Here is a 24,120-nt window from a genome sequence, read left to right as displayed (position 1 = left end):
CAAAATTCTAGCAAACCAAATTCAACAGCACATTAAAAAGATCATTCACTATGATCAAGTAGGATTTATCTCTGAAATGCAAGGATGGTTCAATATATGCAAATCAATAAATGTGATTCATCACAGTAACAAAAATGAAGGATAAAACCATATGATTATCTCAATAGATGCAGAAAAAGCATTTCATAAAATTCAATACCTTTTTTATTTTTGAGATGGAGTCTCGCTCTGTTTCCCAGGCTGGAGTGCAGTGGTGCAATCTCAGCTCACTGCATACTCTGCCTCCTGGGCTCAAGAAATTCTCCTGCCTCAGCCTCCCAAGTAGCTGGGATTACAGGAATGTGCCACCACGCCTGGCTAATTTTTGTATTTTTAGTAGAGATGGGGTTTCACCATGTTGGCCAGGCTGGTCTTGAACTCCTGACCTCAGGTGATCCACCCATCTTGGCCTCCCAAACTGCTGGGATTACAGGTGTAAGCCACCATGCCCAGCCTAAAATTCAATACCTTTTATGATAAACATTGTTAACAGAATAGGTATACATACAATATATCTGAACACAATAAAAGCCATATATGACAAATGCATAGCTAACATTATATTCAATAGTGAAAGCTGAAAGTTTTTCCTCTAAAATCAGGGACAAGACAAGGATGCCCACTTTCATTACTTTTTTTCAGCATAGTTCTGGAAATCCTAGCCAGAGCAATTAGGCAAGACAAGAAAATAAAAGATATCCTAACTGGAAAGGAAAAAGTGAAATTGTCTCTGTTGATGACATGATATTATACAAAGAAAATCCTAAAGGCTCCACCAAAAAGCTGTTAGAACTGATAAATTCAGCAAAGTTGTAGGAAACAAAATCAATATATAAAAATTAGTGGCATTTTTATACACTAATAACAAGCTATCTGAAAAAGAAATTAAGAAAACAATTCCATTTACAATAGCAACAACAATAACAAAATACTTATTTTATTGTCTATTTATATTCATATTTTATTATCAAATACTTCTTTATAAGACTTGTATACTATAAAACCCTTGTGAAAGAAATTGAAGAAAATACAAATAAATGTAAAGATATCCCATGTTAATGGAGTAAAAGAATTAACATTGTTAAAATGTCTGTACTACTCAAAGCAATCTACAGATTCGATGCAATTCATATCAACATTCCAATGTCATTTTTCATAGAAAATGTCATAGAAAAAAATAATCCTTAAATTCATATGGAACCACAAAAGACCTCAAATTGTCAAAACAATCTTGAGCAAAAAGAACAAAGCTAGAGGCATCACACTACCTGACTTCAAAATATATTATGAAGCAATCAAAACAGAATGATCCTGGCCAAAACAAAACAAAACCAACCAACCAAACAAACAAACAAAAAACAGACTCACTGACCAATGGAATCTGATAGAAAGCCAAGAAATAAGTCTGTGCATTTATAGTCAATTGATTTTTGACAAAGACGCTTAGAACATACACTGGAGAAAGGACAGACTATTCAATAAATGATGCTGGGAAAACTGGTTATCCTCATGCAGAAGAATAAAATTAGACCCTTATCTTACACCTGCACAAAACTCAACTCAAAATGGGTTAACGACTTAGACCTGAAACTATAAAACTACCAGAAGAAAACACAGGGAAAAATTTCACAACATTGGCTTAGGCAAGGAATCTTTGGATATGACCCCAAAGGCTCAGGCAACAAAAGAAAAATAGACAAATGGAATTGCATTGCATTAGTCCGTTTTTATGCTGCCAATAAAGACATACTTGAGACTGGGTAATTTACAAAGAAAAAGAGGTTTAATGGACTCACAGTTCACGTGGCTGGGGAGGCCTCACAATCATGGAGGAAGGCAAGGGGGAGCAAGTCATATCTTACATGGTGGCAAGCAAGAGAGAATGAGAACCAAGTGAAAGGGGTTTCCCCTTATAAAACCGTCAGCTCTCATAACACTTGTTCACCACCATGAGAACAGTATGGGGGAAACTGCCCCCATGACTCAATTATCTACCACTGGGGTCCCTCCCACAACACATGGGAATTATGGAAGCTACAATTCAAGATAAGATTTGAGTGGGGACACAGCCAAACCATATCATTCTGCCCCTGGCCCCTCCCAAATCTCATGTTCTCACATTTCAAAGCCAATCATGCCTTCCTAACAGTCCCCTAAAGTTTTAACTCATTTCAGCATTAACTAAAAAGTCCACAGTCCAAAATCTCATCCAAGACAAAAGTCCCTTCTGCCTATGAACCTGTAAAATCAAAGCAAGTTAGTTACTTCCTAGATACAATGGGGGTACAGGCATTGAATAAGTACATCCATTCCAAATGGGAGAAATGGGCCAAAACAAAGGGGCTAAAGGCCCCATGCAAGTCAGAAATCCAGCAGGGCAGTCAACTCTTAAAGCTCCAAAATAATCTCCTTTGACTCCATGTCTCATATTTAGGTCATGCTGATGCAAGAGGTGGGTTCCCATGGTCTTGGGCAGCTCTGCCCTGTGGATTTGCAGGGTACAGCTTTCCTCCTGGCTGCTTTCACAGGCTGGCCTTGAGCGTCTGCAGCTTTTCCAGGTGAACAGTGCAAGGTGTCAGTGGATCTACCATTCTGGGGTCTGGAGGACAGTGGCCCTCTTCTCACAGCTTCACTAGGCAGTGCCCCAGTGGGGATTCTGTATGGGGGCTTCAACCCCACATTTCCCTTCTGCACTGCTCTAGCAGAAGCTCTCAATGAGGGCCCCACCCCTGCTGCAAACTTCTGCCTGAACGTCCAGGCATTTCCATACATACTGTGAAATCTAGGCAGAAGTCCCCAAACCTCAGTTCTTGACTTGTGTGCACCCACAGGCTCAACACCATGTAGAAGCTGCCAAGGCTTGGGGCCTGCACCCTCTGAAGCCATGGCCTGTGCTGTTCCTTGGTCCCTTTTAGCCATGGCTAGAGCAGCTGGAATGCAGGGCACCAAGTCCCTAGGCTGCACACAGCACAGGGGCCCTGGGACTGGCCCAAGAAACCATTTCTTCTTCCTAGGCCTCCAGGCCTGTGATGAGAGGGTCTGTGAGAAAGCTCTTTGACATGCCCTGGAGAGACATTTTCCCTGTTGTCTTGGCCATTAACATTTGGTTCCTCATTACTTATGCAAATTTCTGCAGCCAGCTTGAATTTCTCCTCAGAAAATGGGTTTTTCTTTTTCTATCACATCACCAGGCTACAAATTTTCCAAGCTTTTATGCTCTGTTTCCCTTTTAAAATTGAATGCTTTTAACAGCACCCAAGTCACCTCTTGAATGCTTTGCTGCTTAGATATTTTTTCCACCAGATATCCTAAATCATCTCCCTCAAGTTTAAAGTTCCACAAATCTCCAAGGCAGGGGCAAAATGCTGCCAGTCTCTTTGATAAAACATGGCAAGCATTACCTTTATTCCAGTCCTTATCTCCATCTGAGACCACCTCAGCCTGGATTTCATTGTCCATATCATTATCAGCATTTTGGTCAAAGCCATTCAACAAGTCTCTAGGAGGTTCCAAACTTTCCCACATTTTCCTGTCTTCTTCTGAGCCCTCCAAACTGTTGAAACCTCTGCCTGTTACCCAGTTCCAAAGTTGCCTCCTGGCAGGGAAATTGTTCTGGGATGATTCAAGCACATTACATTTATTGTCCACTTTATTTCTATTATTATTACATTGTAATATATCACGAAATAATTATACAACTCACCATAATGTAGAATCAATGGGATAAATTTTAGCAGGTATAAATGAAGGCTTAATGAATTTTTTTTTTTTTTTTTTTGAGACAGAGTCTTGCTCTGTCACTCACGCTGGAGTGCAGTGGTGTGATCTCGGCTCACTGCAACCTCTGCCTGTCAGGTTCAAGCAATTCTCCTGTCTCAGCCTCCCAAGGAACCAGGATTTCAGCTGCACACCACCACACCTAGCCAATTTTTGTATTTTTAGTAGAGACAGGGTTTCGCCATGTAGGCCAGTCTAGTCTCAAGCTCCTGACCTCAAGTGATCCATCTGCCTCACCCTCCCAAAGTGCTGGCATTACAGGCATAAGCCACCATGCCCAGCCTGTTTCTTTTTCTTTTCTTTCCTTTATTTTTTTTTTTTTGATAGCTGGGTGGCAGATGTATACATTATCATTGAACTAACAGAATTAAGTTGGGCCATGGAGAAAACTGAGAACATCATGATTTAAAACACAGAATTCTCAAATGGACCAGTGTGTTTAGACCTGACTGTGGAATGGAATGCCACACCTAGGCATATGAGGTATGGTTGGGGCACTGTCACATGTCCAGCTTGGGAGCCATCATGTGCCCAGGTCGGGAGAGGTAAATCCACAAGACCCAGACATGTGCTGGGGGTGCACTTGCATGTCCAGGTCAGGTGCCCTCACTTGCTGGGAGTGCCATCTCCTAGTGGAAGCCAGTCACCTGTTGGGGTGCAACCACCTGGTGGGGGCGCAATCCTGTGCTGGAGACATAGTCACGTGTCGGGAGCTAGTCACCCGCTGGGGGCGCTGCCTTGGGCCTCATGGCTGCCCCTGCTTCCGGCATGGGCCCACTTGGGCGCTCTGCCCTGGGCCTTCTGCTGCTGCTCCTGGTGGTGCCCCCTCCCCGGGTCGCAGCCTCGGTCCACAGACACCCAGAGAACCAGGGAATCTCCCTGACTGGCAGCGTGGGTAGGCCCTGCCCCAGGGGCAGATGGGCGGCTGGAGACAGTGCCCTTGGGGCGTCTCTCGGTGCCGGGGCCTCCTCTCCCATGTCGCCTGCCCGCCCCTTCCCCTCTCCCATGTCCCCTGCCTTCCCTTCCTCCTGTGTCCCCTGCCCCTCCCCCGCGTCTCCTGCCTGCCCTACCTCTCCCGCGGCTCCAGCGTGGCTCCACCGTGAGCTCCGTTCTCCCTGCAGCCTGTGGTCGGCCCAGCATGGAGGGGAAGATCCTGGGCGGCGTCCCTGCGCCGGAGAGGAAGTGGCCATGGCAGGTCAGCGTGCACTACGCGGGCCTCCACGTCTGCGGCGGCTCCATTCTCAATGAGTACTGGGTGCTGTCGGCTGCACACTGCTTTCCCCGGTAACGGGGCGCGGGCCTGGGACGGTGTGGGTAGCTGGGCCTGCACAGCGTGCCCACAGCGGCTTGGATGGACCCCACGCAAGCCTCCCCCTTCACCACTGTCGACCCGTGCAAGGCCAGGTCCCCACCAGTGAGGCTGGTCCCCAAACACACAGCTGGGTCCCCATCCTTAAGGCTGGTCCCCCAAGTGCACAGCCAGTTCCTCAAGAGTGACGCTGGTCCCCAAGATCACGGCCAGGTCCTCACATGCAAGGCTGATCCCCTCAGTGTACAGTTAGGTTCCCATGAGCCAGGTTGGTCCTCAAATGCACAGCCTGGTCCCCACGTGCAAGGCTGGTCCCCTAAGTGCACGACCAGGTCCCCACGAGTGAGGCTGGTCCTCAAGGGCACAGCCAGATTCCCACAAGTGAGGCTGGTCCTCAAGTGCACAGCCAGGCCCCACAAAAGTGAGGCTGCTCCTCAAGTGCACAGCTGGGTCCCCATGAGCAAGACTGGTCTCTAAGCACCTGGCCTTCCCGATTGCTCCTCCAACAGCCCCATTCACCACAGCTGCCCTGCACAGCAGGCATGCCTCTCCTGTGGCCATCCGCCTCCAGAGGGATGTGTGCAACCAGGTTGTCGGTAAGAGTCAGAGCAGGTCTCACGTGCATGGGCTGCTGGCCTGTACAGCTGGTGGTGGTGTACAGACTTGGGTCCCCAGAGCCTCCATGGGCCAAGTCGACCCTTTAGGGGGCAACTCTGCCAGACAGCCAGATAGGTCCCAACTATGCTGCAGGAAGAAGCTGGCTTTTCAATCCTACCGAGTGAGTGCCAGCCCCTTGCACTTGGCCTCCCCAGGCCTGTGGGCTGTACCACACAGGAAGCCGTGGGCATTGTGCCTCTGTTCTCACCTCCACAGGGACAAGAATATCAAAATCTATGACATGTACGTAGGCCTTGTAAACCTCAGGGTGGCCAGCAACCACACCCAGTGGTATGAGGTGAACAGGGTGATCCTGCACCCCACATATGAGGTGTACCACCCCATCGGAGGTGACGTGGCCCTGGTGCAGCTGAAGACCCGCATTGTGTTTTCTGACTCCGTGCTCCCGGTCTGCCTTGCAACTCCAGAAGTGAACCTTACCAGTGCCAATTGCTGGGCTACGGGATGGGGACTAGTCTCACAACAAGGTAGGAATACAGTGCAGAGCTTTGTGGGCAGGATGAAGGCTTCTCTTCCACCACAGGGAAGAAAATGCTCTGCCAGCTAAGGGGGTCCAGGTGTTTGGGGACGGGAATCCCCACCTGTCAATCAACATTTATTTGTCAGTGTGGATATTTTGTTGTTTTGTTTTATTCCTGACTGGCTTTGTTGTATGCAGAAAAATACAGCTACTTTGATGTGAAGTTGGTATGCAGTATATCAAGAACACAAATTTAAAAGCATAGTTTTCCTTAAGATTGTAGATGGAACTCAGAAATCTCTTTTAGCTTATCTAAAAACCATTCGTTATTAAACTTTTCTCCAGAAAGGCCTGTGCATTCTTTCTAGATTTATACCCAGGCACTTTTCAATATTTAGGTCTATTTTAAAGAGATTTTTTAAATTGCATTTGCTAATTAGTCACAGCTATTGATTTTAGCACATTGATCTTATAGCCAGTCATCTTATAGAATTTATTTTTAGTAGTTTATCAACTGATTATTCTGACAGTTCTAGATAAAAGATAATATTTTCTTCTAGTAAAGACTATTTTATCACTCTCTTCCCATATTTTATCTTTTATTTATTTTTCTTGTCTTCTTACAATGGTTGGAACCTCCAGTAGAAATGATGCCAGATCTTGTCTTGGTTTTGGTTTGCTTGGAAATGCTTATAATGGTTCACTATAGCATTTGTGGCCTGGCCTGGAGATTTCAGGTTGATATATTACACCAGATTAAGAAAGTTACCTTTTAAAGCTGATTTACTTAATTTTAAAAAAATTATAGATAATTATTGATTTTATTGAAATGCTTGTGGCAACTCTTGAAAGGATCATATAGTTTTGCTCTTTTAAACTATTGATGCCAAGAATAGGCATTTAAGCTGGGTGCAGTGGCTCACACTTGTAAATCCCAGCACTTTGGGAGGCTGAGGTGGGAGGATCGCTTGAGCCCAGGAGTTTGAGACCAGCCTGGGCAACATAGTGAGATCCAGTCTCTACAAAAAATGCTGACTTAGCTGGGCTTGACGGCATGTGCCTGTAGTCCCAGCTACTCAGGAGGCTAATGTGGAAAGATCTCTTGATCCCAGAAGGTCAAGGCTGCAGTGAGCCAAAACTGCATATCTGCACCAAAGCCTGGGCAACAGTGAGACCTTCTCTCAAAAAAAAAAAAAAAAAAAGTTATTTAATGTGAGATGGGTCTAGAATTTTTTTTCTTAGCTGATTTTATCTTTGGCATCAGTGTACTGCTGACTTTGTAGAATGAGTCAAAACTTTCCCATCTATTTGTATTCTCTGCAATAGTTTCTATTAAAGTAAAGTTAGCTATTTCTTGAAGGTTTGATGTGGCCATAAAACACTCTGATCCTAGTACCTTTTGTGGGTATAAATGATTACTCTATCTTACTCTCTGTTATGGCTACTGGTTCATTCCAATTTTTAAATTTATTCTTAGGCCAATTTTGATGGATTATATTTTTCTAGAAAGTTGTTCATTTTATTCCAGATTTTGAATATAATGATATTGTGTAAGATTGTAATTCATGTGCTCTTATTTTTCTGACCTCTCTTCATTCCTTATCATAGTTGCCAAAATTGCCTATTCTATTGCCTTTTTTTATATAAAACTACCTGCTACAGATTTTGCATTGGTGTATGTGGGGAGATGGTGGTGCATGGGACTTTATATGTAGGGTGCTATTCACTCCTATAGCCATCTATTCATTCGTTAAACTTTTTATACTCTAAGTTTGCTTAACCAAACTTTTCTAATTTTTTGAGCTGAAAATACAAAAGATATTCAACATTTCATATTTTTTCTATGAATAAATTGAAGATTATAACTTGTCTTTTAAAGTCTCCTTTGGTCATGTTACAGGCTTTGAATTCTTACATATTTGTTATTCATTTCTCAAAAGTATGTGCACCCTATTTTGATTTTTTCTATATCCAAAAGTATAGGACAAAATTTTTCATATCTACAAAAAAGGCCATTGGAATTTTATAGGAATTGCATTGAATATTCAGACCATGTTGAGTAATGTTGACATTTTAACAATATTAAACCTGCCTATCCATGAACATGGAATGTATTTCCATTTATTTGAGTCTTTGATTTCTTTCAACAATGATTTGTAGATTCGAGTATACAAGTTTTTCACCTCCTTCATTAAATTTATTTCCAAGGTATGTTATCATTTTAGATGCTATTGTAAATGAAATTGCTTTTATAACTATCTTTTTTGGATTGTTCATTGGGGGTGTATAGAAACACAACTGATTTTTGGCCGGGCGCAGTAGCTCACGCCTGTAATCCCAGCACTTTGGGAGGCCAAGGCAGGCAGTTCACAAGGTCGAGAGATTGAGACCATCCTGGCCAACATGGTGAAACCCCGTCTCTACTAAAAATACAAAAATTAGCTGGGTGTGGTGGCACGTGCCTGTAATCCCAGCTACTCGGGCAGCTGAGGTAAGAGAATCACTTGAACCCAGGAGGTGGAGGTTGCAGTGAGCCGAGATCACACCATTGCATGCCAGCCTGGGCGACAAGAGTGAAATTCCATCTCAAAAAAAAAAAAAAGGCAACACAACTGATTTTTTATGTGTTGGCCTTATACCCTGCAACTTTACTGAATTTGTTTATTATATATAGTAGTTTTGTTTTTTTTTTAAAGATTAATTGGGATTTTCTATGTATAGGATCATGTCATCTATGAATAGAGATTGTTTTACTTCTTTGTTTCCAATTTGAATGGCTGTTATTTCTTTTACTTGTCTAAATTATCTGTCTAGAATTTCTAGTACAAATTAAATAGCAGTGATCAAAGTGGAAATCCTTGTTTTGTTTCGGATCTCATGGGAAATGCTTTCAGTCTTTAACCATTGAATATGATGTTAGCTGTCAGTTTTTAAATAAATGCCTTAATGTTGATGAAGTTTTTCTACATCAATTGAGATGATCCTATGTTGTCTTTTTTCTTTTATTCCATTAATGTATATTACATCAATTGATGTTCTTATGTTGAATTACACTTGTATTCCTTGGATAAGTCTCGCTTTGTCATGGTTTTATATGCTGTTGGTTATAGTTTGCTAATATTTTGCTGAGGGTTTTTACATCTATATTCTTAAAGGTATGATCTGTAGTTATATTTTCTTATGGTGTCTTTGGCTTTGGTATCAGGATAATTCTGGTCTCATAGAATGAATTATGAAGTGTTGCTTCCTCTTCTATTTTTTGGTGGAGTGTGATAAAGATTGATTAATTCTTCTTTAAATATTTGGTAGAATTTACCAGTGAAGCCATCTGGTCCTGTACTTTTCTTTGTTGGGAGATTCTTATTGTTGAATCAATCTCTTTCCTTGTTATAGATCTATTCAGATTTCCTATTTCTTCTGTGTAAGTTTAGATAATTAGTACGTTTGTAGAAATTTGTCTATCTCATCCAAGTTATCTCATTTGTGAGACAAGTTATTTCACAAATTTTTGTGCATTTGTTTTTTGAATCCTGTTGCAAATAAAAAGTGGAATTAAAAACCAAATAAAAAGTGGAATTAAAAACCAAATAAAAAGTGGAATTAAAAACCAAACTCACTCATGAGTGAGAACATGTGATGTTTTGGTTTTCTGTTCCTGTGTTAGTTTGCTGAGGATAATGGCTTCCAACTCCATCCATGTCCCTGCAAAGGACAAGATCTCATTTTTTTTGCACAGCGTTCCATGGTATACATGTATCACATTTTTTTAATCCAGTCTATCATTGATGGGCATTTAGGTTGATTCCATGTCTTTGCCATTGTGAATAGTGCTGCAATAAATATATGCATGCATGTATCTTTATAATAGAATGATTTATATCATGGTTTAATGGTTTTTATATTTGCCCATGCATTTACCTTTGCCAAAGTCCTTTAATTTGTCATATGGCTTCGACTTACTGTTTTGTGTCCTTTCGTTTCAATGTGAAGCACTACAGTCAGCATTTCCTCTATGGAAGATCTAGTGGTGCAGACTTCCATGGTTCTTGTTTATCCGTGAACGACTTAATTTCTCCCTCATTTCTGAAGGATGATGTTGTCAGTTATAGGATTCTTGGTTGAAAGGTTTTTTCTTTTAGCACTTTAAGTACATCATAACACTGTCTTCCGATCTCCTTAGTTTTTTATGATAAATTGGCTATTAATCTGATTGAGGATCCTTGTACATGACTAGACATGTCTCTCTTGCTCATTTTGAGATTCATTCCCTTTAGTTTTTGACAGTTTGATTATAATGTGTCTTGTTGGGGGTTATTTGAGTTTATAATACTTGGAGTTTGTTCAATCTGAATTTATAGATTTAAATATTTCAGCAGATTGCAAAATTTTGGACCATTATTTCTTCAAACATTCTTTCTACCTCATTCTGTCTCTCTTCTCCTTCTGAAAATACCATAACACTTATGTGGTTCATTTGATGGTGTCCCAGGAGTCTCTTAGGCTCTCTTTACTTTCCTTCCTCTTTTTTCCTTTCTAATCCTTAGATTTTATGATCTGAATTGTCCTATCTTCAAGTTCACCTATGCTCTCTTGTGCTTGCTCAAATTGTCTGCTTTGCCCTTCTAGTGAAGTTTTCATTTCAATTATTTGGCATTTTAAAGCCAAATATTCTGTTTGGTTCCTTTGACAATTTCTATTTACTAATAGTATCATTTGTTCATATATAATTTTCCTGATTTTCTTTAATTCTTTGTTTATGTTTTCCCTTAGCTCTTTGAGCATATTTAATACACTTGTTTAAAGTCTTTGTCTAGACTTCTTTAGGGACAGTTTCTGTCCATTTGTTTTGTTTTCTTAAGTGGGTCATAGTTTTTTTCTGATTTTTGTTGTTATTATTACTATTATTGAAAACAGGAGTATTGAGTTTTATACTTTTGAATATATAATGAATGTTATATGTGGCTGAGTATTGATTATAATAATGTATTAACTCTGGAAATAAGATTCTCTCCAACCCCAGAGTTTTCTGTGGTGTTTTGATTGTTGAAAGCTATAGTAGTCTGTTTAATGATTTTCCCAAACTATTTTGCAAAGACTGTATTCTTTCTCATGTGTGGTCACTGAAGTCGCTATTCCTTAGCTTCTGTTAGCTACTGTTTTGACAGTATTTTCTTGAACGCCAGGAGCTAAAAACCAACAAAACCAAAAATCTGTTCTTATGATCTTTGCAGGTTGGCTCTGTGCCAAGGCACTTTTTCAATACTTAGCCGTGCTTGCACCAAGCCTAGGGATCAGCCTGAGGTGAGGTGAAAGCTTTGGTCTTCTCAGGTGTACTTATGAGCATATGTCTTACCCTGGGCATGTTCATGGCCTTCTAAATTCCCTCAAGTACAGAGGTGCTTTTTCTAAAAATCTTTTCCTATTTATTTACTTTTTAAATTATATATTTTTTATTTTTATAGATCTAAGAGGTACAAGTGCAGGTTTGTTACATGGATATATTGCATAGGGGTGAAGTCTGGGATTTTAGAGTAACTATCACCCAAATAGCGAACATTTTACCCAATAGGTAATTTCTCATCCCTCATCACCTTCCCATCCTCCTACCTTGCTGAGTCTCCAGTGCACATTATTCCACTCTCTGTGTTGTGAACTTTATTTAGCTCCCACTCATAAGTGAGAAGAAGCATTATTTGACTTTCTGAATTATTTCACTTAAGATAATGGCCTCCAGTTCCATCACATTGCTGCAAAAGACATTATTTTATTCCTTTTTATGGCTGAGTAGTATTCCATGGTGCGTGTGTATGATACATATTATTTATTTATACATATAATATAAAATAATATATATACACAAACACACCACATTTTCTTTATCCAATCATTTGCTGATGGGCACTTAGTTTGGTTCTATTTTTTTTCTTTTTTCTTCATCCTGTCCCTGGGTGGGCTTGAAGGTTTGTTCTATATTGACATAGTTTGGATGTTTGTTTCCTCCAAATCTCATGTTAAAATGTGCTCCCCAGTGTTTGAGGTGGGGCCAATAGGAGGTGTTTGGATCATAGGGGTGGATTCCTCATGAATGGCTTGGTGCCATCTTTGCAGTAATGAGTGAATTCTTGCTCCATTTGGTTTGTGCAAAAGCTGGACTAATGTTTAAGAGCCTAACATCTCTCTTGCTTCCTCTTGCATCATATGACATGCCTGCTTCCCTTTCACCTTCTGCCCTGATTGTAAGCTTCCTGAGGTCCTCACCAGAGGCAGATGCTGACACTATACTTCTTGTACAGTCTGCAGAACTGTGAGCCAAAATAAACCTCTTTTCCTTATAATTTCCCCAGCCTCGGTTATCCTTTATAGCTATGCAAAACAGACTAATAGTCGTATTTTTGCTATTGCAAATAGTGCTGCAATAAACATGTGAGTGCAGGTATTTTTTTGTACAGTGACTTATTTTCCTTTGGATAAATACCTAGTGGTGGGACTGCTGGATTGAATGGTAGCTCTATTTTTAGTTCTTTGAGAGATCTCTATATAGTTTTCAATAGAGATTGTACTAATTTTCTTTTTTTTTTCTTCAACTTTTAAGTTCAAGGGTACATATGCAAGAGGTGCAGGTTTGTTACGTAGGTAAACATCTGCCATGGTGGTTTGCTGCACAAATTATCCCATCACCTAGGTATTAAGCCCAGCATCCATTAGCTATTCTTCCTAATGCTTTCCCTCCCTCTATCCCCCCAAACAGGCCCCAGTGTGTGTTGTTTCCCCACTCCCTGTGTCCATATGTTCTCATAATTCAGCTCCCACTTATGAGTGAGAACATGTGATGTTTGCTTTTCTGTTCCTGCATTAGTTTGCTGAGGATAATGGCTTCCAACTCCATCCATGTCCCTGCAAAGGACATGATCTCATTTTTTCATGGCTGCATAGTATTCCATGGTGTACATGTACCACATTTTTTTATCCAGTCTATCATTGATGGGTATCTAGGTTGATTCCATGTCTTTGCTATTGTGAATAGTGCTGCAATGGACATTTGCATGCATATATCTTTATAATAGGATGATTTATATTACTTTGGGAATATACCCAGTAATGAGATTGCTGGGTCAGATGGTATTTCTGCCTCTAGGTTTTTGAGGACTCGCCACACTGTCTTCTGCAATGGTTGAACTTATTTACACTCCCACCAACAGTGTAAAAAATGTTCCTCTGTTCCTACAACCTCACCAGCATCTGTTGTTTCTTGACTTTTTAGTAATAGCCATTCTGACTGGCATGAGATGGTATCTCATTGTGGTTTTGACTTGCATTTCTCTAATGATCAGTGATGTTGAACTTTTTTCATGTTTGTTGGCTGCATGTATGTCTTCTTTTGAGAAATGTCTGTTCATGACCTTTGCTACTTTTTAATGGGGTTGTTTGGTTTTTTTCTTGTAAATTTGCTTAAGTTCCTTGTAGACTCTGGATATTAGACCTTTGTCAGATGGATAGATTGCAAAATTTTTCTTCCATTTTGTAGGTTGTCTGTTCACTCTGATGATAGTTTATTTTGCTGTGCAGAAGCTCTTTAGTTTAATTAGATCCCATTTGTCAATTTTTGCTTTTGTTGCAATTGCTTTTGGCGTTTTTGTCATGAAATCTTTGCCTGTGCCTATGTCCTGAATGGTATTGCCCAGATTTTCTTCTAGGTTTTTTATTTTTTTGTCTTTTTGAGACAGAGTCTCGGTCTGTCACCAGGCTGGAGTGCAGTAGAGTGATCTCAGCTCACTGCAACCTCCAACTCCCTGGTTCAAGCAATTGTCCTGCCTCAGCCTATAGAGTAGCTGGGATTACAGGCACATGCCACCACGCCCAGCTCGTTTTTGTATTTTTAGTAGAGACGGGGTTTCACCATGTTGGCTGGGATGGTCTCGATCTCCTGACCTTGTGATCTGCCCGCCTCAGCCTCCCAAAGTGCTGTGATTACAGGCATAAGCCACCACGTCTGGCCTCTAGGTTTTTTATAGTTGTGGGTTTTACATTTAAGCCTTTAATCCATCTTGAGTTAATTTTTGTATGTGGTGTAAGGAAGGGGTCTAGTTTCACCTTTCTGCATATGGCTAGCCAATTCTCCCAGCACCATTTATTAAATAGAGAATCCTTTCCTCATTGCTTGTTTTTGCCAGGTTTGTTGAAGATCAGATGATTGTAGGTGTGCAGTCTTATTTCTGAGTTTTCTATCCTGTTCCATTGGTCTATGTGTCTGTTCTTGTACCAGTACCATGCTGTTTTGGTTACTGTAGCCTTATAGTATCATTTGAAATTGGGTAGCATGGTGCCTCCAACTTCGTTCTTTTTGCTTAGGATTGTCTTGGCTATTCAGGCTTTTTTTGTGTGCCATATGAATTTTAAAATAGTTTTCTTCTAATTCTGTGAAGAATGTCAATGGTAGTTTAATGGGAATAGTATTGAATCTATAAATTACTTTAGGCAATATGGTCATTTTCACAATATTGATTCTTCCTGTCTATGAGCATGGAATGTTTCTCCATTTGTTTGTGTCCCCTCTGATTTCTTTGAGCAGTGGTTTGTAGTTCTTCTTGAAGAGGTCCTTCACTTCCCTTGTTAGTTGTATTCGTAGGTATTTTATTCTTTTTGTAGCAATTATGAATGGGAATTCATTCATGATTTGGCTCTCTGCTTGCCTGTTGTCAGTGTATAGGAATGCTAGCAAGTTTTGCATATTGATTTTATATCCTGAGACTTTGCTGAAGTTGCTTACCAGCTTAAGAAGCTTTTGGACTGAGATGATGGGGTTTTCTAGATATAGGATCGTGTTATCTGCAAAGATAATTTGACTTTCTCTCTTCCTATTTGAACACCGTTGATTTCTTTCTCTTGCCTAATTGCCCTGGACAGAACATCCAATATTATGTTTAATAGAAGTGGTGAGGCCAGGTGCAGTGGCTCACGCCTGTAATCCCAACACTTTGGGAGGTTGAGGCGGGTGGATCACCTGAGGTTAGGAGTTCAAGACCAGCCTGGCCCAACACGGTGAAACCCCGTCTCTACTGAAAATATAAAAAAGTAGCTGCGTGTGGTGGCATACATCTGTAGTCCCAGCTACTCGGGATGCTAAGGCAGGAGAATCACTTGAACCCGGGAGATGGAGGTAGCAGTGAGCCGAGATAGTGCCACTGCACTCTAGCCTGAGTGACAGAGTGAACCTCTGTCTCAGAAAAAAAAAAAAAAAAAAAAGTGGTGAGAGAGGGCATTCTCTTGTGCCGGTTTTCAAGGGCAATGACTTTTGCCCATTCAGTATGATATTGGCTGTGGATTTGTCATATATGGCTCTTATTATTTTGAGGTCTGTTCCTTCAATACCTAGTTTAGAGTTTTTAACATGAAAGGATGTTTAATTTTACCAAAGGCCTTTTCTGCATTTATTGAGATAATCATGTGGTTTTTGTCATTGGTTCTGTTTATGCGATGGATTACGTTTATTGACTTGCATATGTCAAATCACCCTTGCATCCCAGGGATGAAGCCAACTTGGTTGTAGTGGATAAGCTTTTTGATGTGCTGCTGGATTTGGTTTTCCAGTATGTTGTTGAGGATTTTTGCATTGAAGTTCATCAAGTATATTGACCTGAAGTTTTGTTGCGGTCGTTGTAGTATCTCTGCCAGGTTTTGGTATCAGGATGATGCTGGCCTCATAGAACAAACTAGGAAGAAGTTCCTCCCTTTCAATTTTTTGTAATGGTTTCAGTAGAAATGGAACCAGCTCTTCTTTGTACCTCTGGTAGAATTCAACTGCGAATCCATCAGGTCCTGGGCTTTTTTTGGTCGGTAGGCTATTTTTTACTGCTTCAATTTCAGAACCTGTTATTGGTCTGTTCAGGGTTTCAATTTCTTCTTGGTTCAGTCTTGGGAGCGTGTATGTGTCTAGGAATTTATTTTCTAGTTTCTTTTCTAGATTTTTTTAGTTTATGTGCATGGAAGTGTTTATAGCATTCTCTGATGGTTGTTTGTATTTCTGTGGGGTCAGTGGTGATATCCCTCTTATCATTTCTGATTGTGTTTATTTGATTCTTCTCTCTTTTCTTCTTTATCAGTCTAGCCAGTGATCTATTTTATTAATTTTTTTTTTAGAAAACCAGCTCCTGAATTCATTGATTTTTTGAAGGGTTTTTCATGTCTCTATCTCATTCAGTTCAGCTCTGATCTTGGTTATTTCTTGTCTTCTGCTAGCTTTGGGGTTTGTTTGCTCTTGGTTCTCTAGTTCTTTTAGTTGAGGTGTTAGGTTGTTAACTTCAGATCTTTCTAGCTTTTGATGTGGGCATTTAGTGCTATAAATTTCTCTGGTAGCACTGCTTTAGCTGTATCCCAGAGATTCTGATATGTTGTCTCTTTGTTCTCATTAGTTTCAAGGAACTTCTTGATTTCTGCCTTAATTTCGTTATTTACCTAAAAGTCATTCAAGAGCAGGTTGTTCAATTTCCATGTAGTTGTGTGGTTTTGAGTGAGTTTCTTAATCTTGAGATCGAGTTTCTTAATCTTGAGATCTTATTTGATTCCATTGTGGTCTAAGGAACTGTTTATTATGTTTTCAGTTCTTTTGCATTCGCTAAGGAGTGTTTTACTTTTGCTATATGATCAATTCTAGAGTAAGTGCCATGTGGAGATGAGAAGAATGTATATTCTGTTGTTTTGGAGTGGAGAGTTCTGTAAGTATCTATTAGGTCCACTTGATCCAGATCTGAGTTCAGATCCTGAATATCCTTGTTAATTTTCTGTCTCAATGATCTGTCTAATATTGTCAGTGGAGTGTTAAAGTATCCCACTATTACTGTGTGGGAGTCTAAGTCTCTTCGTAGGTCTCAAATAACTTGCTTTATGAATCTGGGTGCTCCTGTATTGGGTGCATATATATTTAGGATAGTTAGCTCTTCTTGTTGAACCCTTTACCATTACTTGGGTCCAGGGAGCCAAGCAGCATCATTCTGCGAGCCCCACTTCCATGGCACCCCACATGTTAAGACCACTGGCTTGGAATTCCAGCTGCCAGTCACAATAGGCTGGAATCTGCTTAAGAAGGACCAATTCCCCAGGGAGAGGAGCAGTGCCATCTCTGCAGTTGAGTCAACTCAGTTGTTCCAGCCTGCCGGCTCTGGAGAGTCCAGACAATCTGGATGAAGAAGGGTCCTTGACAATGCAGCACAGCTGCACTACCAAGAAGCAGCCAGATTGCTTCTGTAAGTGGGTCCCTGATTCCATTCCTTCTCACAAGGGACCACCCCCCCCCCCCAGGGTTATGTAGGGACAGATTTCCCACCTTGCTGGGAATCCTGGGGCCAGAGTATACAAAACTCCTGGGTCTCCGTGTGTGCCTGAGTGGCTACTCTGTTGGGACTCCACACAGCTCTGTGTAGAGAGACCCAAGGACCTGGTGATACTGGCTTATGAGAGGATCACCTGATCTGCTGGTTGCAATGATTCATGGGAGAAGTGTGGTTTCCCAGGGTAGAATCACACAGTCACTTCACCACTTCCCTTGATTGAGGGCGGGGATTCCTTTGGGCCCATGTGGCTCCTGGGCGGGCCATCACCCCACCCTGCCTTTCTTCATTCTCCATGGGTGGACCTGTTTACCTAGTCAGTCCCAGTGCAAGAACCTGGATATTTCAGTTGAAAATGCTGAATTCACTTACCACTTTCATTCCTCTCTATGAGTGCCACAGACCACAGCTGCTTCTAATTGGCCATTTTAGTCTTGTACTAATTTTCATTTCCACCAGCAGTGTATAAGCCTTCCCTTTTCTCTTATCCTCACCAATTTCTGTTGTTTTTTGACTTTTTAATAATAACCATTCTGACTAGTGTGAGATGGTATCTCACTGTGATTTTGAATTTCTCTGATGATTAGTGATATTGAGTATTTTTTCACAGGCTTATTGGCCATTTGTATGTCTTCTTTTGAAAAATGTCTATTCCTTTGTCCAAGAAGTGCTTTTGAGCATTCCCAAAGAAATTCTCACTAGCTCTTGCTCATGGGCCTTAGGCAGTATATTGTATATACTTATACTTTTATTGTACATACGTTTACTATATACAGTATATTGTATATAGTTTATGATTTTTGAATCTATTGTGAATGCAATTTTCTCAATTTCATTTTAATTGTTCATTGTTAGCATATTGAAGTACACTTGATTTTTATTTATTTCATTTTGAGAAACCTAGTTTAAATTCTTTGTAATTCACTATGAGTTTTTTCATATATTATGTTGTTTGTGAGCAAAGATAGTCTTCTTACTTTCCAGTGTGGGTAGCCTTTCTCTCTCTTGCCTCATTACACTGGCTACAACCTCTAATATAATGTTTAATACAACTGGGAATAGTGGATATCCTTGCCTTGTTCTTCATCTTAGTCGGGGAAATGTTTAGTCTTTCACCATCAAGAATGATGTGAGCTGTGGTGTTTTTTTGTAGATATCTTTTAACAGATTGAGGAAGACTTCTTTTTTTCCTAGTTTGTTGAGTATCTTTGTTATGAATAGGATAAGAAATGCTTTTTCTACATCTATCAATATGTTCCTGTGGATCCTGATTTTTATGTTATTGATATATTATATTCAATTTTGGATATTAAACCCACCTTGCATTCCTATGATTAATCCCTCTTGGTCATTGTGTATAATATTCTTTCTAGGTTGCTGGAATCAATTTGTTAATACTTTGTTAAAGATTTTCGCAACTATATTTATGAGATATATTGGCTGAATTTTTCTTGTGATATTTTTGTCTGGTTTTGATATAAGAAAAATATTCGTGTTTATAGTATTGGTATTGTTTCCTTCTTAAAGATTTGATAGAATTCATGGGCGAAGCCACCTGGGCTTGGGCTTTTCTTTATGGAAAAATATTTTTATTTTTAATTTGTTACTTACTTTATGTATTTATTATTGTCCTATTACTTCTACTTTTTCTTATACAGGTGTAATTCAGATTCCTATTTCTTCTTGAATTAGTTTAAGGTGTCTACTTTTTTTTTTTTTAAGATGGAGTTTTGCTCTTGTCACCCAGGCAAGTGCAATAGCACGTTCTCAGCTAACTGCAACCTCCGCTTCCGGATTCAAGTGATTCTCCTGCCTGAGTAGCTGGGATTACAGGCGCCCACCACCAAGCCCTGCTAATTTTTTATTATTATTATTATTTTTGGTAGGGACAGGGTTTCACCATGTTGGCCAGGCTGGTCTCGAACTCCTGGCCTCAGGTGATCTGCCCACCTCGGCCTCCCAAAGTGCTGGGATTACAGGCATGAGCCACCGCGCCCGGCCTTAAGGTGTCTAATTTGATAGCACACAGTTGTTCATAATAGTCTCATCATTTATTTTAATTTTTAAAAGGATAGTAGTAATATTTCATCTTTCCTGATTTTGGTAATTGGCGTCTTCTCTATTTTTATCTTGGTCATTATAACTAAAGGTTTATCAATTTTGGTTGTCTTCTCGAAGAACTGATTTTTGGTCACTGATTTTCCATATTACTTTTCTGTTTTCTATTTCATTGATTTCCACTCTCATCTTTCTTATTTTCTTCCTTCTGATTGCTTTGAATTTAATTGTTCTTTTTCTAGTTTCCTAAGGTAGAAGCTTAGAGTGGTTTGTGACCTTTCTTCTTCTAATATAAGCATTTAAAGCTATAAATTTCCCTCTATGCACTGTTTTAAATGCTTCCCACAAATTTTGGTATACTGTGTTTTTGTTTTCATTTAGTTGAGGATATTATCTAATTTCCCTCATAATTTTTTCTTCAAAGTTTCTTAATTTTAAGTATTTGGTGAATTCCAAATAAAATTTCTTCCTATTGTTAATTTTAACTTTAAGGCCCTTGTGCTTAGAAAAAAATACTTGCTATAATTTTACACTTTTTGAACTTAATGGAGACATGTACTATGGCCTAGCGTATGGTCTGTCCTGGGAAATGATCCGTGTGTGTTTGGAAAGAATATGTGTCTGGCTGTCATTGGTGTGGAAATTTTTGTAAGTCACAGGTCAAGTTGGCTGATAATGTTTTTAAGTCTTCCATATCCTTATTGGTTTTCTGTCTTTTAAAAGCAGTTATTGAGCTGGGCATGGTGGCTCACACCTGTAATCACCAGGTCAGGAGATTGAGACCATCCTGGCTAACATGGTGAAACCCCATTTCTACTAAAAATATAAAAAATTAGCTGGGTGTGGTGGCACGCACCTGTAGTCCCAGCTACTTGGGAGGCTGAGACAGGAGAATCATTTGAAGCCAGGAGGCAGAGGTTGCAGTGAGCCAAGATTACACCACTGCACTCCAGCTTGAGTGACAGAGTGAGACTCCGTCCCCAAAAAAAAAAGAAAGAAAAAGAAAAAATCAGTTATTTAGAGTAGAGTACTAGAATCTCTATGACTGCTGAATTGTTTATTTCTCCTTTCAATTATGCCAGGTTTTGCTTCATGTATTTTCAGGCTCTGATTGGGTGCATATATATTTATAATCGTGTCTACTTGGTGTGTTGATTATCCTATCATTTAATCAACTGTCTTTCTTTGTCCCTAGTTACATTTGTTTTAACGTCTGTTTTGTCTGATATTGATCTAGCCATTTAGGCTCTCTTACAGTTACTGTTTGCATGGATATCTTTTTTCATCTTTTCACTTTCAATCTATATATGCCTCTGAATTCAAAGTGTATCTTTTGGTAGAAAGCATACAGTTGGGTCTTCCTTTTTTATCTAGTCTGGAAATCTCTGCCTTTTGGTTGAAGTATTTAGTCCATCTTCACGTTTAATGTAATTATTGATTTTGTGGATTTAAATTTGCCATTTTGCTAAATGTTTTCTATATACCTATATACTCTCTTTCCTCTATTCATTTTTCCATGCCTTCTTTTATGTTAACAAAGTGCCTTTTGGTATGCCATTTTCATTCTTCCCTTGATATTTTAGACTATATTTCAAAAGATGTTTTCTAAACAGTGGTTGTAGGGCTTGCTTTGTTTATCACAATCCAGTCAGATTAATACTGATTTAATTCTGGTGAAATATAACAATGGTTAAATACTGAAAGCCTTCCCTCCAAGATCAGGAACAAAATTAAGATGCCTGCTTTCACCACTGGTATTCTACATCATACCAGAAGCTCTAGACAGACAAATTAGGTGAGAAAAATAAATAAAAGAAATTCACATTGGAAATGCAGAAGTAAAACTATCTCTACTTGAAGATGACATGATCCTATATATATAGAAAATCCCAATGAATCCTAAAAACAAACACATAGTAACAACAAAATCAAACTACAAATAATTTTTAAAATCCAGCCAAGTGGCAGGGTGCAAAATCAACACACACAAAAAAAGTTGTGCTTCTATACAACCTCAATGAACAATTCAAAAAGGAAATTAAGAAAACTGTTCCATCTGCAATAGCACCCAAACCAAAATATACCTATAATAAATGTATCCAAGGAGATGAAAACTACAAAACTACATTGAAAACTATAGAACGTTACAGAAAGAAATTTTTGAAAACCCAAATAAATGCAAAGACAGCTGATGTTCATGGATTGGGAGACTTAATATTGTTAAGATGACAATATTACCCAAAGCAATCTACAAACACAGGCCTTATCAAGATACCAATGCCCCTTTTTGCAGAAATAAGAAAGCCAGTCTTCAAATTTATATGTAATTAGAAGAGGCCACAAATAGCTAAAACAATCTTAAAAAAGAACAACATGGCCGAGTGCAGTAGCTCAAGCCTGTGATCTCAGCACTTTGGGAGGCCAAGGTGGGCAGATCACCTGAGGTCAGGAGTTTGAAACCAGCCTGGCCAACATGGTGAAACCCCATCTCTACCAAAAATACAAAATTAGCAAGGTGTGGTCGTGGGTGCCTGTAATCCCAGCTACTTGGGAGGCTGAGGCAGGAGAATCACTTGAACCAAGGAGGCAAAAGATGCAGTGAGCCAAGATCGTGCCACTGCACTCTAGGCTGGGCAACAAGAGCGAGACTCCATCTCAGAAAAAAAAAGCAACGTTGAAGGACTCATACTTCCTGATTTCAAAATATACCATGAAGCTGCAATAGTCAAAATCGTGGGTTATGGCATAAGGAGAGATATATAGACCAATGGAATAGAATTGAGAGTCCAGAATCACTGGCCCATTCATTTTCAATGAAGGTGCCAAGTCCATTCCATGGGGAAGGAACAGTCTGTTCAACAAATTGTACTAGACACTCACATACAAAAGAATGAAGTTGGACTCTTACTTCATACCATATACAAAATTTACCATGGAAGTTATTGAAGACTAAGTATATCAACTCAAAGTATAAAATTTTAGAATAAAACTGTTGTTGGTTGAATTATGTCCCCCAAAAGATATGTTGAAGTTGACACCCCCAGTAGTCATAAATGGGACATTTTAGAAATAGGCTATTTGCAGATATAATCAAGTTAAGATGAGGATGTTAGGGTGGGGCCTTATCCAATATGACTGATGTACATATAGGAAGAGGAGAAGGGACACAGACATGGAGCGTGCATGTGATGACAGAGGCAGGGACTGGAGCCATGCACCTGCCAGCCACGGAATGCCAAGGATTTCTGGAAACCACAAGAAGCTAGGAAGAGGAAAAGAAGGATCCTACCTGAGACACCTGAGAGGGAGCCTGGCCCTTCTGACACCTTAATGTCAGACTTCTGGTCTGCAAAGCTGTGAGAGAAAAACTTTTTGTCATTCGAAACTGCCCAGTTTGGGGTAACTTTGTGACAGCAGCCGTAGGAAACAAATACAGAAACATAGGTCAAGAAATCACGACCTTGGACTTGGCAATGGGTTCTTAGATACAACAAAAACATGAGCATCAAAATAAATTGGCCAGGTGTAGTGGCTCATGTGTATAATCCCAACAGTTTGGGAGGCCAAGGCGGGCGGATTACTTGAGCCTAGGAGTTCGAGACCAGCCAGGGTAACATGGTGAAACTCAGTCTCTACAAAAAATACAAAAATTAGCCGGGCGTGGTGGTGTGCACCTGTAATCTCAGGTACTCAGGTGGCTGAGGCAGAAGAATCATTTGAACCCAGCAGGCAGAGGTTGCAGTGAGCCGAGATTGCACCACTGCACTCCAGCCTGGGCAACAGAGCAAGACTCTGTCTCAAAAAAAAAAAAAAAAATTAGCTGGGAGTGGTGGCGAGTGCCTGTAGTGCCAGCTACTTGGGAGGCTGTGGTGGGAGGATTACCTGAGCTCAGCGGGTCAAGGGTGCAGTGAGCCAAGATTGCACCACTGCACTCCAGCCTAGGTAACAGACCTAAATTGTCTCAAAAAAAAGTGATAAATTGGGCTTCATTGAAATTAAAAACTTTCGTATATCAAAGACAATACCAAGAAAGTGATAAGAATGGAAGAAAATATTTTCAAATTATGAATTGATAAAAGCCTAGTATCCAGAATATATAAAGAACTCCTACAACTCAACAAAAAGAAAAGCAACCCAATTTAAAAATGGGCAGAAGACTTGAACTGACATTTCTCCAAAGATAACATGTAAATGGTCCACAAGCACATGCAAGGACACTCCATGTCATTAGTCATTAGGAAACACAAGTCAGAACCCCAGCATCCATTCATCCCTCGCTAAAATGGCTGTAATCAAACAAATGGAAAATAGGTACTGGCAAGGGTGTGGAGAAAGCATAGCCCTTGTTCATTGCTGGTGGGAATTTAAAATGACATACTCCCTGCAGAAACAGTTTAGAAGTTCCTCAAAAAGTTAAACAGGCCAAGTGCATTGCTCATCTTTAATCCCGCCACTTTGGGAGGCCAAGGCAGGAG

General features: G+C 40.1%; 1 protein-coding gene across 1 annotated transcript in view; it reads left to right on the top strand.

Moving 5' to 3' along the window:
* Window positions 1-4,563: 4,563 nt before the first annotated feature.
* Window positions 4,564-24,120, top strand: part of PRSS38 (serine protease 38) — a 30,325-nt gene continuing 10,768 nt past the window's right edge. The window contains exons 1-3 of the mRNA XM_024237605.2: window positions 4,564-4,711; window positions 4,938-5,100; window positions 5,999-6,270. Coding sequence (XP_024093373.2) covers window positions 4,564-4,711; window positions 4,938-5,100; window positions 5,999-6,270 — 583 coding nt within the window. The remainder of the gene's footprint in view (window positions 4,712-4,937; window positions 5,101-5,998; window positions 6,271-24,120) is intronic.

This window comes from Pongo abelii, chromosome 1 (genome assembly GCF_028885655.2).
Source record: "Pongo abelii isolate AG06213 chromosome 1, NHGRI_mPonAbe1-v2.0_pri, whole genome shotgun sequence".
Classification (NCBI taxonomy): domain Eukaryota; kingdom Metazoa; phylum Chordata; class Mammalia; order Primates; family Hominidae; genus Pongo; species Pongo abelii.
This window is presented reverse-complemented; position numbering and strand designations above follow the sequence as displayed.